This window comes from Dreissena polymorpha, chromosome 14, assembly GCF_020536995.1.
Source record: "Dreissena polymorpha isolate Duluth1 chromosome 14, UMN_Dpol_1.0, whole genome shotgun sequence".
Classification (NCBI taxonomy): Eukaryota; Metazoa; Mollusca; class Bivalvia; order Myida; family Dreissenidae; genus Dreissena; species Dreissena polymorpha.
This window is the reverse complement of record NC_068368.1, coordinates 56,009,797-56,025,864: the sequence shown is the minus strand read 5'-3', so window position 1 is coordinate 56,025,864 and position 16,068 is coordinate 56,009,797. Positions and strand designations below refer to the sequence as shown.

The window sequence follows — 16,068 nt, the reverse complement described above, 5'->3', positions numbered from 1 at the left end:
CTAGGCATATAAATATGTAGTTTGACTCCTGAAAAGTTAAGGGAAGCACACATGTCTGATAAGGATTTGGCTCCAATGTTTGAGTATAAGGAACAGGGAATCTTACCAGAGGACCGAAATAGGGCAAATACAATCATGCATGAGGCACAGTATTATGAGGTTGATGACGGTATTTTATATCATTCGTATCAGCCTAGGTCAAAAGGTCACAGATGGACTGACGTTATGAAGCAGTTAGCAGTTCCCTTTAAATTTAAGGATGCTGTCCTAAAATCATTTCATGATGCATTGAGTGGTGGTCACTATGGTATTGAAAAGACCTATGAAGCTATAAGAGTTAAGTTCTTTTGGCCGTCAATGTACATGGACATAGATTTATTGTCAATCTTGTGAGCCATGTCAAGAATCAAAAAGGTACATTCGTCATAAAAGGGCATTACTTCAGCCTTTACCAATAGCTGACATTCTTTCCCGAATTCATGTCGACATATTGGGCCCATTAACTCGTACAGATGATGGTTATCGTGATGTGTTGTTGGTAGTAGACTCATTTTCAAAATGGTGTGAAGCTTTACCATTAGTTACGATGGAAGCAAGAGAAGTAGCATGGAAGTTGTACGATGAGATAATATGTTTGTACGGTTGTCCTGTATTCATATTGACTGATAGGGGTACTAACTCCATGTCAAACTTGATCAAAATCAGTAAGATCAATACAAGCAGTTATCATCCTGCTACAAATGCTGCAGCTGAGCGAATGAACAGTGCCATTTTGCAAAAGTTAAGAATCTTCTGCAACAACAAGCAAACCAATTGGGCTCAGTTGTTACCCAGTATCATGCTTAGCTACCGTATCAGCCCAAATGATTCTACTGGTTACTCTCCTTACTATGTAATGTTTGGCCGTGATTGTCGGATGCCACTTGATACCGCATTGATTCCAACAGCTACGGCTGGTACAAGTCAAGAAGAGCATTTAAGGCGTATCATAGAGAATCAAACAGTATGTAGGGAGTTGGTTAAGAGAATATTGCAAAAGCCCAAGATAGGTACAAAAAAAACTTTGACAAAAATGCCAAAACGACTAATTATCAAGTACATGACAATGTTTGGTTATTCAATCCTAGAACTGAACCAGGGTTATCTCCCAAACTCACGAAAAGATGGATTGGTCCATTATACGTGTCAGAGAAGTTAGGTCAGGTCAACTACAGGCTCTGAGATTTAATAACTCACAAAGTCATTAAGAATGTAGTCCATGCAAACAGGTTAAAGCGATACTATAATCCCAATCTGAGACCTAAAAACATTCCCACAGAATTAGTAAATAGACATGTTGTTGAATTGCAGTTTGAGAGAAATGATGTGGAATGTGAACAAGATGAAGTTCCAAGTAGCTCAGAGGGCAGAAACAGTGTAGAACCTGTAGAGCATAGTGTAGATATTGAAGGGTTGGAGTTAGAGAAAATAGTAGAGGCGGCGCATTATAGAGGGCGCATAGTTTACAGGGCAAGGTACAGAGATGAGAATGGAAAAAGTAAGACAATATGGGTAGGTGGAGATGATTTACCCGAGAGTGTGAGAAAGGATTTTCACATAAAGTACACCTTCAAAGGTAGGGTCCGTAAGCGACCACATGCATAGCCATTCAGATAAGATGGTTGGATATAAAGTTGTAAATAGTTGGTTGTTTTCGTATAATGTGTTATTGAAGGGTATGATAGCAGTATTGGAGTAGTATTAGGCAACACATATAGTATAAGACATATAGTATAAATCGTCATGCTGAGATTGGTGACAAACAGAAACATAGTAGCCTTATACTGCAATAACGTATGGTAGGGTGTTAAATGGTCAAGTTGGGACGTAACCATTTAAATGTATCTGTATCATAAATTCTAAATTGCAGTCTGCATGCAGCTTTTTGATTCATTATAGGGGGTGGGAGAGGATACATGCATTTACAATTACTTATATTCCACCTTATTATTTTGAACTTTATTTTCTATGTTATGAGCATTTATGTGGGATTCGAGTAATAATAGCATATCTACAAGAAATTGAAGGATGAAGTTATAAACTGTTCAAAAAGGGATTGATCACAAGGGTATAGCATATGTGAAGCAATAATATCGATTTGCTTGATAGAACATAATATTATTACATAACTTTGATTTAATTGTTATTACACCACTTCAACAATAGCATAAATGGCGTCCTGTGACAATATATCTGGTGGTTACAAGATAGAAATCCGTCTTTTTGCGGTTTAAAACTTGAAAATAATCGCGTTTGTCGAAATGGACGTATAGGTATAGAAATCATACTTTCGGTTTTAAAATTTAAACAAGAGCACCGCCTTGCGGGTGCAGACCGCTCATCTATTTTCTTTTTAAAGGTGAAGGGACTCTCATTTTCAATCACAAAGGAGGGAGGGGTGGGGTGAAGAGGGGTGTATAGTGTGGGGGCGTGGACATTTATTACATTATCTTCCAAAAATGCGAAAAAAAAATGAAAAAAAAAATCGGGGGGTGGGGGGGGTGGGGGGATTCTTGGGTGCGATGGTTGGACGGTATTTCAAACATAAAATAATAAAAATAAATATTTGTGTTTTTTAACCGTTTCAAAAAAAAATTGAGGGGTGGGGGGATTCGGGGGGGGTGTATAGTATAGTGTGAGGGTGTGGTGGTCATTTGTTAGATGATCTTAAAAAAAATAGGGGGGAATTCGGGGGGGGGGGGGGTATTCTTGGGTGCGATGGTTGGACGGTATTTCAAACATAAAATAATAAAAATAAATAATTGTGTTTTTAACCGTTTCCAAAAAAAAACAATTTGGAGGGTGGGGTGGGGGGTATAGTATAGTGTGAGGGTGTGGTGGTCATTTGTGAGATGATCTTAAAAGAAATCGGGGGGGATTCGGGGAGGGAGGGGGGAGGGCACGGGGGATGGTTTGGGTGAAGTCTATTGTGGTATGTCAGGTAAGAGTAGTTTTGTCAAAGTATCAATCAAATCTAATCATAAATAAAGAAGTTATGGCATTTTTAGCAAAATTTAATAATTTGACCTTGAGAGTCAATGTCATTCAAAGGTCAAGGTAAAATTCAACTTGCCAGGTACAGTAACCTCATGATAGCATGAAAGTATTTGAAGTTTGAAAGCAATAGCCTTGATACTTTAGAAGTAAAGTGGATCGAAACACAACATTTAACCATATATTCAAAGTTACTAAGTCAAAAAAGGGCCATAATTCCGTAAAAATGACAACCAAAGTTATGCAACTTGTCCTTTTACTGTCCCCTTATGATAGTTTGCGAGTGTTCCATGAAAGCAATATCTATGATACTTTAGGGGTAAAGTGGACCAAAACACAAAAGTTAACAAAATTTTCAATTTTCTAAGTATAAAGGGCCCATAATTCCGTCCAAATGCCAGTCAGAGTTACATAACTTTGCCTGCACAGCCCCCTCATGATAGTTAATAAGTGTTGCAAGTATGAAAGCAATAGCTTTGATACTGTAGGAATAAAGTGGACCTAAACACAAAACTTAACCAAATTTTCAATTTTTTAAGTATAAAAAGGGCACATAATTCTGTCAAAATGCACGCCAGAGTTATCTAACTTTGCCTGCCCAGTCCCCTCATGATAGTTAGTAAGTGTAACAAGTTTGAATGCAATAGCATTGATACTTTCTGAGAAAAGTGGACCTAAACGCAAAACTTAACCGGACGCCGACGCCAAGGTGATGACAATAGCTCATAATTTAAAAAAAATAAATAGATGAGCTAAAAAATAATAAATTACTTTCTTACTAGGCTATAGATTTAATTTTATCTATACCAATTAGAATATATCAAGTGGTTACAAAGTAGAAATCCGTCCATTTTGAGCTTTCAAACTTAAAAATAATCGCGTTTGTCGAAATGGACGTAAACGTATAGAAATCCTACTTTCGGTTTTAAATTCTAAAAAAATTATAAAATTACTTGTTAAATAGGCTATAGATTTAATGACAATTTTGCACACTTTCAAATTGAATCTATATGTATTGATTAAAATGTATTTCATTTCAAGGTGTGTGTCTTTAATGGGATAAAGTGGAGAGCCCTCTCGTTCGTGAGAGTTTTCGATAGGTATCATGATCTTTTAACACAAATCAGTATTTTTTCAGTAAAGTGCAACCGCGCATTTGTAATATGAAGTCCCCACACTGATCCGACATTTTTCTAACCGTTTAAACGCGCGGTTGCACTTTACTAAAAAAAATCATTACTTGTTTAAAAAGATCATGATACCTATAGAAAACTCGTCCGAATGAGCGGGCTCTCCACTTTATCCTATTAAAAATGGTGAAATATTTAAAAAGATATCCTTAAAAATGTTAACTGGGTCGAGCTTTATTCTCCCAACACAGATCTGAAACAAGAGCTGTCACCATAGGATGACTTATGCCCCCTATAAACGCTTGATAGAAGTTATGGGCTTTTTTCGAAACCTAAACGCAGATTTCGAAACCTAAACGCGGACCCTAAGTTCAAGGTCAAGGTCATAGGGGTCAACATTTGTGTGGGTATGGAAAGGCATTGTACATATACACATGCATGCCAAATATAAAATTGCTATCTGAAGCGACATAGAAGTTATAAGCATTTTTCGAAACCTAAACGCAAAGTGTGACGGACAGACGGACGGACGGACGGACGGACAGTCCGATCACTATATGCCCTCCTTCGGAGGCATAAAAGTCACGTGGTATAGGCACCGTCATTGAATAAATTTTATTTTACAGTGATTGACAATATTGAAGAATTATATAGACAAGCATCGTCGGATACCCACGATTAATTCATTGCGTTAATCTCCAGCATTACATGGAGAGTAGCGGAATGGGTCGAACGTGGGTATCCGACGATGATAGACAAGTGAAAAAAAACGGACGTGTGCAGACTGAACTGTCTGTGCATGCATATTGATAACTCTTTATACGTGATTATAAGTGACAAATAAATAAAGTAAATCTCTAATCTTCGTATTTTTCGAAAACATTATTTAACCCCGTTGTGATCAACGATAACTAACATATAATTCCGTGCACTAACATACACACTTTAAAGGGACTGTCAACCAAGACGACGAAGAAAAGAGAAGTTGTAAAATATCGTATTTTTTTTACAATTATTAGTTTATATTGATTAAAATATCCCGACTGGTATATTACATTACTTGAAAAAAAGTTGTTAAGTTTTTATATTTTCAGTATATTTGGTAATAAATTTTACCGGGTATGTCTACCAGGTAACTACCAGTTAACTATAAATAACGCCAGTAGATTGGTCATCATCGTCACGTGGTAAACCCAGGAATGCAAATTGTGCATGCGTAGTGAATCGTATATATTTTATATATAAAATGACCAATCTACTTGCGTTATTTATAGTGTGTATATCGTTATGTCACCTATTTTCGCGATGTACTTTCGATTTCACATCGCTAAATTTTATTACCGAATATACTAAAAATATGAATTTTTTTCAAGTAATGTAATATACCAGTCGTGATATTTTAATCAATATAAACTAATGCTTGTAAAAAATACGGTATTTTAGAACTTTTCTTTTTTCGTCATTCGTGGTTGACAGTCCCTTTAAAGGACTAGGCCCTTTTTAATGACGGAATTTTCTTGTACCGGTACCCGCTTAATACTAGTCAGTTAAATATTAAGCATTACAATTAAAAAAAATAAAAATAAAACGCATTGTTATAAAGCACTTGAACAGGTATCCGGACTTTCGTTCACACGGACAATCGATCGTACGCTAGTTTTTACAAAGCAGACATTCGTTCCAACGTTATTTTGACAACCAGGACAATTGTTTTTACATTATTTTGACAGTCCGAATTTTCGTTCCTACGTAATTTTCACGACCCGGATATTCGCTTCTACATATTTTTTACATTCGGACATTGGTTCCTACAGTTATAGCAATACCTTTAATGTGAAATATATGTACATGCATATATAGTAAAGAGCCATTCATTCAAATTCAAATCCAACATGGAACTTCTAACGAACGAACGCGATCAGCCTGTGTCACTCGCACGCCAAGAAACACACGTGTAAGTCTACAATACGGTGACCATGCAGTTACAGTCTCTCCGATTTCCGCAAGGTTTCGCATGTTACATATATCAATTTAAGTCGATATATTCGAATAATTTTTAATGTTAGCATACAACTAGTAATGCTCGTGAAATATTTTATAAATCTGGATAAAAAAAATGATAAAAATATTAATAAAAGAACACTATTTCAATAATGAAACATTAAAAATACCGGTTGAAAATTGTCCAGAATGTAATATTCATTTGGATAAAATGTGATTATAATTACCATGATAGCAATAAAGTAAAAACCAGATTCAGGGTTGTTAAAATAATTTAGGAATTATTGGCCGGATTGTCAAAATAACGAACGAACGATTCTCCCTGTTGTCAAAACAACGTAGGAAAGAGGGTCCATCTGTGTCAAAATTAGCGTGGGAACGAATGTCCGACATTCACTTTTAAATTATGATTAAACTTGCCAATATATACACAGTATTTAGTTTAATTCTAACCATCTATTTGGACAAATTACTTTTATATTTCAGTATTTGGCGTCAAATTAGTCCCAGAAATGACTACGCAATACTTCTACCAGGAGAAGACATGTAGGTATCATACATTTTGTTTATTGACCAGACATTAGCTACGCGTGCTTTATGACAACTTGTTGTTATTTTGTATATGAGGGCATAGTATCTGATCAAAACGAGATAGTGGTTTTGTGCTGAATACAGTGGCAATTAAACCACAGATCTATCAATAAACAAGATTATTGATCGATAATTGATTAAACACCGCGATAAAAATGCTCAAACGAAGAGTATCAAACTATGTGCAAACAATTGAATAAAACAAGAACTTTAAATAAGAACATTTATGTAATGCATAAACACTTATAATGCGAATAATTTATTAGTGCTTATTTTGATAATGTCATTTTGTGTTGCCAATATTCTTTCGTCGCCGAATGTTTTAAAGAATGGGTGATTGAAATCAGAGGCGGCTTTCCGTGGCACTATTTGCTATGGCTACACGTTCAGCCTCGTTCTGGAATTCTGCGAGTCACGTGACTTCGCCCTCTTATCAATGTTGGCTGATTGTGAAAAGGGTCGATTACAGGGTGTTGCGCCAGATTTTTTTTAGCTTATTTAGCTTTATTAGATATTATAACATAGAACAAGGGACAAAATTGTCACAAAACCAGGTTTTCATTGTGAAAAAAAATCTGATAAAGGGAAACAACTCAAACTGAACTTTTGAAATGAACAAACAAAATTAACCCCCTTTGTAAGTTTGTTTTAAAATAAATCTATTTTTAGTCGTGGCGACCTTGACATTGGAGATATTGACGTGATGTTTTTGTGCGACACACCGTCCCATGATGGTGAACAAATGTGCCAAATGATTTTAAAATCTCATAATGAATGACATAGTTATAGCCCAGACAAGCTCATTTATGGCTATTTTTTACCTTTGAACTCAAAGTGTGACTCAAAGTGTGACCTTGACCTTGGAGATATTGACGTAATTTTTTCGCGCGACACACCGTCTAATGATGGTTAACAAATGTGCCAAATGATTTTAAAATCTCACAATGAACGACAAAGTTATGGTCCGGACAAGCTTGTTCCGCCCGCCCGCCAGCCCGCCAGCCCGCCAGCCAGCCCGCCAGCCAGCCAGCCAGCCCGTCCGCATTCGCCAATCTAATAACCAGTTTTTTCCTTCGGAAAACCTGGTTAAAAACAATGACGAATTGAAATAAATGAAAGCATACAGGCAACACATGAATCATCCGTAATCATCAGTACATATTTGAAATATTAATCACGCGTTCTTCGAACAGACCAGTTTTAGTGGTTTGCCGGACATTGCTATTTGATTCGATTGTTAATGTCTTATTGATCATGCGCTCATGCTTAATAAATCTGTCTATATGGCGGAATATGTCTAATTAAATTAACAGGAAATATTTATTCACGCGTTCTTCGAACAGACCTGTTTTAGTGGTTTGTCGGACATTGCTATTTGATTCGATTGTTAATGTCTTGTTGATCATGCGCTCATGCTTAATAAATCTGTCTATATGGTGGAATATGTCTATTTAAATTAACAGAAAATTATCCTTATCGTGTAATTGACATCTCGCCAACTTGTCAGATTCTTATCTAACTGCCGATCGACCAATCAGCGATCGATAAATCGTGCGCACCGTTTGCTAACCGACCTGTCCGCCATTTTCTAGACAAGCCGAATGCTTAGTTTTCATGTATTCAACGAGTTTCGTTTGTTTTTCGAAAAAAATGGAAATTAAATATAAAGAAACGATGCAAATAAGGTTCAGGTTTATGTAACTCGGACAGTCGGTATACAGATAGATATGTTCAAGAAAATTAATGTATACTATTTCCAACGCGGAACTGTGCTCTTGACAAGTACGAGTGTAAGCTTCAATGTGTATCATTACCAAACTTACCAAAATCCCCCTTAAAGAAAAGGTAATTTCCTTAAATACCATTTTATTCACTTCTGATATATCAACAATACACTCCCATAAACAAAACAAGACTTATACAATTTTTCAATACATTTTCACTATTTGGTAAAGAATCTGGAGAATCTACTGTCTGCATAAAACACAACACAAATCAATAATGATATAATAATTCAACAAATACATATGAACATTAATGTTATCTACATGAAAAAAAACATTTCATGCATACACACATACAATATCCACCTTTTTTGTTTTTCATCAAAAACAAACAATAACTTTAACTTTATCTTTACAGTTCGACTGTCCAAAGCTGAATGACGAAAAACCGCCAAACACAATCAATTTTCTCGTGCACACTTTCAGTGCGACACAGCGTTCATTATATTGCATTATGGGAAAATAATTGTCTTCATATTCGTAAACTCAAACGACGAAAATTATATTTATTTCAGAAACTTAAAATGTCATATAAGCAATGTATCATTAAGTATGAATTGTATCACGTGTATACGTAAACTAATAGGGAATATTGGAATTTGCGTATAAACGTGACGAAATCAACGTTATAAATAGTTTTACATGTCAGAAACGAATGAGAGCTAATTTATGTTACTATTTAATCAAGAGGGCCATTGGCCCTAAGGCGCTCACCTGAAACCCAAAGGAACTAAACTAATCTGGGAAGGTGGAGTTCAAAATAATAAAAATACTTCATGAAACATAAATATTATCATAAGGTTCACAAGAAGAAATTCGCTCGCCCCTGGAAACCATGCTCTTCAGAGCACCGGAGCCATTTTAAAAGTAAATCAAGATATTATAGGAACATATGTTCTAAGCATGTTTCATTAAGATTGAACTAAAATGTGCCTTATAGAGAGTTCACAATGTTTCACTATAGCAATAAAAAGAAATCTGCCACCCACCTCAGGGCCTTGCTTTTAAACAAACTGGAACAATTTTCAGACTCACCTTGCAATGATATTTCCAATTAAAACAACAATCAATCCTGTTTAAAACACAAATCTTTGATAATCTCACTAAAACTACCGACCTACATCCATTTAACTGTGTGCCATAACAATTTGTGTTCCACTCTTATCAGTCTGAAGGTCTTTGATGTGAGTTCCCAGCTGGGGCCTATTTCTGGGGACTAAGGGCTTTTAAGCTGCAAGCCTGTTACATCACATTAACAATTTAGACACAGTCAATAGAGAATTAATTAGTTGCTGATAAGCAGGTAGATGAATGAGATCATTGGAGAAATAAGAGTGCATTCCTGACAAGCCATACATTTATGATTGGAGGTCAAACACAATTCAAATTATATACAGTTTTTTCTCCCCTAAGTAAAAATTACTTAGAAATCAATATTTCTACTTAAAATTTTGAGAATATTTGATAAGGGTTTGCAGATGGCAAATATATGTTTGTTGCACTTCATCCCAACCAATCATCAACATAATAATCCTCTTCAGAAATAAGCACAAATAAATAATAAAAAAATTGGCAATTTAACTGTATATCTTATCGGCAGAATTAATATTCAGATGAATGCATGGAGATCATGAATATCATAATATGCATAAATTTCATTCAACGTGTATATTGGTAATTTCTTAGTAGAGTGTAAACAAGGTTACACTATAAAGCCATTTAAAGCCATGTTTTTCAACAGACCACAACCATAAAGGAACTCTGCCTAGATATCATTACAAGATATCCATTAAACCAATGTTTTGACCAAGTTTCATGATGATTGGACAATAAATGTGACTTCTAGAATGTTCACAAGCTTTTTTTTACTATATAAGTATAAGGAAAAAGACCCTCCCCCCTGGTGGCCATGTTTTTTTTACCGATCCGAACCATTTTTGAACTCATCCGTTGTATCAAGGAAACAAATGTGCTGACCAAATTTCATAAAGATTGGGCAAAAAATGTGTCTTATAGACTATTCACATGTTTTCACTATATACATATAGAGAAAACTGGCCAACCCCCTGGCGGCCACGTTTTTCAAATGATCACAACCATTTTCGAACTCGTCCGAGATATCAACATAACCAATGTTTTTTACCAATTACATGATGATTAGGCAAAAATGTGACTTCTATAGTGTTTCCAAGCTTTTTTACTATATAAATATAAGGAAAAAGACCCCGCCCCCTGGACGCCATGTTTTTTAACCGATCCAAACCATTTTCGAACTCAACAGTCGTATCCAGTAAACATATGTTCTGACCAAATTTCTTGACGATTGGACCAAAAATGTGACTTCTAGAGTGTTTACATGTTTTCACTATACACATATAGAGAAAACTGCCCCGCCCCTGGCGGCCATGTTTTTTCACCGATTTGGACCATCTTCAAACACATCCGAGATATCAATGAAACCAATCTTTATACCAAGTTTCATGATGATTGGGCAAAAATTGTGACTTCTAGAGTGTTCACAATGTTTATCTAAAGCCATATAAGGAATACTGCCCCGCCCCCTGGCGGCCATGTTTTTCAACGGACCGTAACAAATTTTTAACTCAACCAACATATCATTAAGACAAACATTTTGACAAAGTTACATGAAGATTGGGCATCAAATGTGACTTCTACAGTGTTCACGAGGTTTTTCTTTTTTTGACCTAGTGACCTAGTTTTTGACCCAGCATGACCCAGTTTCGAACTCAGTCGAGGTATCATTAGGACAAATGTTCTGACCAAGTTTCATGAAGATCACACAAGAAATGTGGCCTCTAGAGTGTTCACAAGGCAAAATGTTGACGACGCACGCACGACGGACGCACGACGGACGACGGACAAAAGGCGATCCCAAAAGCTCACCATGAGCACGTTGTGCTCGGGTGAGCTAATAAAAACGTATCGATGCCACCGTTGTGTTGTTCTGCACTTTAATTATAATGTTTGATAAATGTCCCATAAGCAATGTTTAATATTATTAATATTACTTAAATTCTTTTATACGTTATAACATGGGTGATTTCGGTACCCGCTGGGCGTCAGAAAGGGTGTTTAACTTTTAAAAGCGAAATTCGAGTTATAAAGCGCTATTCGAGTCAAATACATGTGGATAAAATGTTTCGTTAGTATTTTCGTAAATAACATGGTTAAATAGCAGTGAAGAGCTGTTAATTTATTACTAATACCACCATTACACGTATTAACAGGTTAGATTTCGGTTAGTGATCAAGCGTTTTGTAGCGTTTTTAAAGTGCCTGATGTGGGGAAATAGGGTTATTACTCCCATAAAACTAAGAATCGTGTTCTCGATCTGTTACATGCTAGCCATCCGGGAATTGTAAAGATGAAAGGACTAGCTCGGAGCTATGGTTGGTGGCCGGGCATTAACGCCGACATTGAAAGTCTGGCCAAACGTTGTAATGGTTGCTCAATGCAGCAGAAGTTACCTGAGCATGTCCAGTTGCATCCGCGGGAATGGCCAAGCTCTAGCTGGGAGCGGATACACGTAGATTTCGCGGGCCCGTATCTAGGACGAATTTTCTTAGTCATGGTTGATGCTCACTCTAAGTGGCCTGAGGTCATTGAAATGAATACAACGACCACAGAAAGAACTATTCAAGTCATGCGAACCGTATTTGCAAGATATGGTTTACCGAAGCAAATTGTTTCTGACAATGGAAGTACGTTCACATCTGAAAGCTTCCAACTGTTCATGAAAAGAAACGAAATTCTCCATATAAGGACTTCGGTTGCTAAGCCACCCACAAATGGCCTTGTGGAGCGCTTCAATGCTTCTTTAAAATCTAGCATTCGCGCAATGAACAGCGAAATGGATAACCTTAACCAGAAACTGAATTTCTTTTTGCATACATATCGTAACACGCCGCATTCTACAACCGGCGGAACACCAGCTAAAATGTTCCTAGATCGTGTTTTGCGAAGTAGGCTAGATGTGCTTAAAACTGATACTAAGCAGCACGTGAATGACCGGCAAATGAAAATGTCAGTTTCGGACTGTCAGTACGGGACAGAAATAAATTTCGCGAACTAGATTTAGGTCAGAGTGTCCTTGCCCGAGATGTAAGGCCTAACTCTAAGGAAAATGGATAAAAGGCACTATTGTTTCACGCGACGGACCACTTATGTACAAAGTGGACATCGGTAATACAGTGTGGAGAAGGCACATTGATCAGCTTCACGCTACGGACGTGCAAAACGTTTCAAATCAAAATGAAACAAACCCATTACCGTGCGAACCGCTGTCTATTACCAAGACTCCGTGTAATAGCCCATTGATGTCAGACCACACGGTACTATTTGAGAACAAAGATACAAATGAAAATGATTCTCAAAATGATTCTCTATGATCAAATGAGCAATTACTAGTAATTAAGGAGCGTCGGTATCCATTGAGAAACAGGCGGCAGCCTGAACGACTGTCTTTAATATATCAGTAGTAATTTGTAACTGATGCTGCAGTACTTTTCATCGGACATTTTGGTACTTGTGAATGCTAATGAGCTCTGAGGAATGTATAACATTGTGTGGTAGCGATATGTAATTTATATGAACAATTAATGCGTTATTTCACAGTAAATCAGATAAGAACACTGATTGAGTTGATTTTTGAACAAGAAATGTTATGTTTGAAAATGATAATTCACATTACTTTTGAAATGTATTATGAATTGATTTTTGATGAATAATTATATGATAAACATATTTAAAAGGGGAGAATTGTTATGTATACTGATAAAAAAAGATAGTTCGACTATGTATATAGATATTGACATCTGTATACATAGTCGAACTATCTTTTTTTTAAAGAAGACGTTTTGTCGGACGATTTTTATTGATTTAGTATGTGTATGTATTATAATAAACAACGGCGGCCAATTGTATAAATCTGGATAACTCTTATCCAGCGGATAACTTTTGGTTGTCTTCAATTTTATGATAAGATAACCACAAGTTATCCGCTGGTTAAGAGTTATCAAGCAGGGGTTTTTTTTACTAAGAAAGTGACACCGATATTCGGCGTCTTCCCCTACCAGAATTTTTCCCCTTAAAATACAATTTCCCCACCAAAAATATCATTTTTCACCAAAATATAATATTTTCTCTCAAAGAAATGTTTATTTTTCCTTGGGGCATTCGACAATTATCCAATTTGCACCATGTACAACGAATTCGCGCTCTCTCTCTCCAGACGAACACACAACATCTGGGAATCCCAGTTATTCTAAATATAGCTCTTAAATAACGTCATGTAAACTGGGCAACTAATCGTAATTATCATGTGACTATTTTACTGGATACCGGTCTTGCGCGAGAAGGGTGTTTCGTCAATTAATTACCGGAAACCAGTCGAATTTTCATCCGGGCTATGTGCAAGCCGAGGTATAAACGTGAAAACAGAAAAAAATGTCTCACAATTAGCGTTCTTACACAAACAAAATAAAACATTCGAACTCAAAAGATACTGAACGCATCGAGGCATTTTTTAAGTAAGAATCATCGAAAACCGTTATAACCCAGCAGGATTCTGAGGTAATCAACATCGAACATTGTGAAAGTGAAAGTAGACAATCGGCAGCTGCCGCTCCTTTCCCTTCCAATACTGTAGCAAATCAAGATCGTCAACCCATTCATCATGAAATTGAAATCACAAAATTGACATCGTCCCCCGGCCCCAGTACAAAAATATAGTTGAAAACATTTCCCATTATTAGATCTACACCTGCAACTTTATTAAGGACTTTGACTTTAATACCTGTTAAATGTGTTTAAGAACAAAAAGGACAGAGACAAGTCTCTTTTGATGAGTTATAGACATTGAAATGAACAGTTTTTATTTTTTCCCTTAATATCTCTCTTTCGCACTCTTTTTTTCCCCTTTCACCCAGCGTCCAGCGTCTTCCCCTTTCTCTAAAAAAAACCCCTGTCAAGATTTATACAATTAGCTACGGGGCACTAAAATTGAACTAAAATTGCGTCACAACGGATAGTCGATCATTGAGTCATTGCCATCGAGCGCCTGTGCTCCACTGCTGGAACGACGTCTCGTTTTGAGCTTTATACATTAACAAGTACAACGGTCAATTTCGAAAACAACTTAAAATATAAAATATAAGCGAAAAAATCACTAACTTTGTAACAGATGACATGATCCTGAAATGCGACATAGAAGTTTTGACGCAAGTCGGCTATGTGTCAGATGTCGAGTCAATGTCATATAACACGTCATTCAGAACATCAGAGAAAGTGTGACGCACGGTCAGCTGTCAAACACGACATATTCATTTTTCAAACACAATTTAAAATCTGACGCATGTTTACACATTCACAAATGCAAGATCTATTATAGATTACTATATTACTAATAATTAGTAAGCTTTTGACATAAGACACAGATAAACAGCCGCGATGATAGTTCTGCCATACAAATGCTTCATTCAGCAAGACATTTTCCTCACAAACAATACTTTAGTACTTACCTTTGCTCGGTTTCGATCAATTCTGTCCCCTGTAAGCCTGTAGGTCGCGTCCGAATCAGATTTTCCGCAGACTTCTATCTCCAGTGAAACACAGAATATTCGCTCAATCTTGCGCCTTGCATTGTCCACCACCTTGGATCTTATTGCAGATCCCCAAAACACAAGAGACATGCTGAATGTGTTTTTATTTAGTTTGAAGTTACACTTAATGTATGTGTTTACTGCTGAACACGCAAAACTGAGTATGACAAATCCTGCTGTGTAGACATATACACAATGTGTCGCGTTTAACCTATCGTCAACATGTGCGGCATATTATATGGTGTCGTGTCTATGTCATCTTCATTGTGTAATGAAGACGGATAAATACATTTGTATATGTCTGGTAATCAGCGAACCGTATGCCACAACCACCCAATAGCTCAATTAATGAGCGTCGTTCATATTATATATAATACTGTGCATGCCTCTATGCAATCTGCAACAAAACGGTTATAGTTCATTCACAGCGTTCTATTGAACGACGTTAACATTACATGTAAATTGTGTATATGAGAGCATGGAACGACAACTCTGCACGGAGATTGGTACGAGTAGAGCAAAGAGAAGGTAAACTGCACTAATTTGTTCACCATTGACTGTCACCATATTGTCTGGCAGTAGGTCTTATGCTTGCAGTTGAAAGTTTATTGAGTATTACAATGTTGTTTGAATTAGGACTAGGGCGTATCCTTAAGACTGTTTGAGCAATCAAACAATCGGATAAAGGGCATGTTTCATTATCAAACAGAATAATATCTACGTTTGCAATTCAAACAAGTTGTCATAAAATTAAAAGTACACTTTGGGGTTGAATTAACTTTTACTATTTTACATAGTGTTTTGGGGGATGGAAATGCTTTAATCATCAATGGAGAAAAACACATTTTCGGTATACATGTAAATGTATAAATTCGTTTTTAGTTAACATATGGCAAATATGTTCGAGTA

The 16,068-nt window shown here is 36.4% G+C and overlaps 1 protein-coding gene across 2 annotated transcripts in view; it reads right to left on the bottom strand.

Annotated features, from left to right (window-relative positions):
• Positions 1–15,601, bottom strand: part of LOC127856923 (uncharacterized) — a 29,727-nt gene extending 14,126 nt beyond the window's left edge. The window contains exon 1 of one of the 2 annotated variants that reach the window (XM_052393120.1): positions 15,079–15,601. In XM_052393120.1, coding sequence (XP_052249080.1) covers positions 15,079–15,249 — 171 coding nt within the window. In that variant the 5' untranslated portion in view covers positions 15,250–15,601. The remainder of the gene's footprint in view (positions 1–15,078) is intronic. The other variant, XM_052393119.1, reaches the window with a different exon arrangement.
• Between the last annotated feature and the right edge of the window lie 467 nt (positions 15,602–16,068).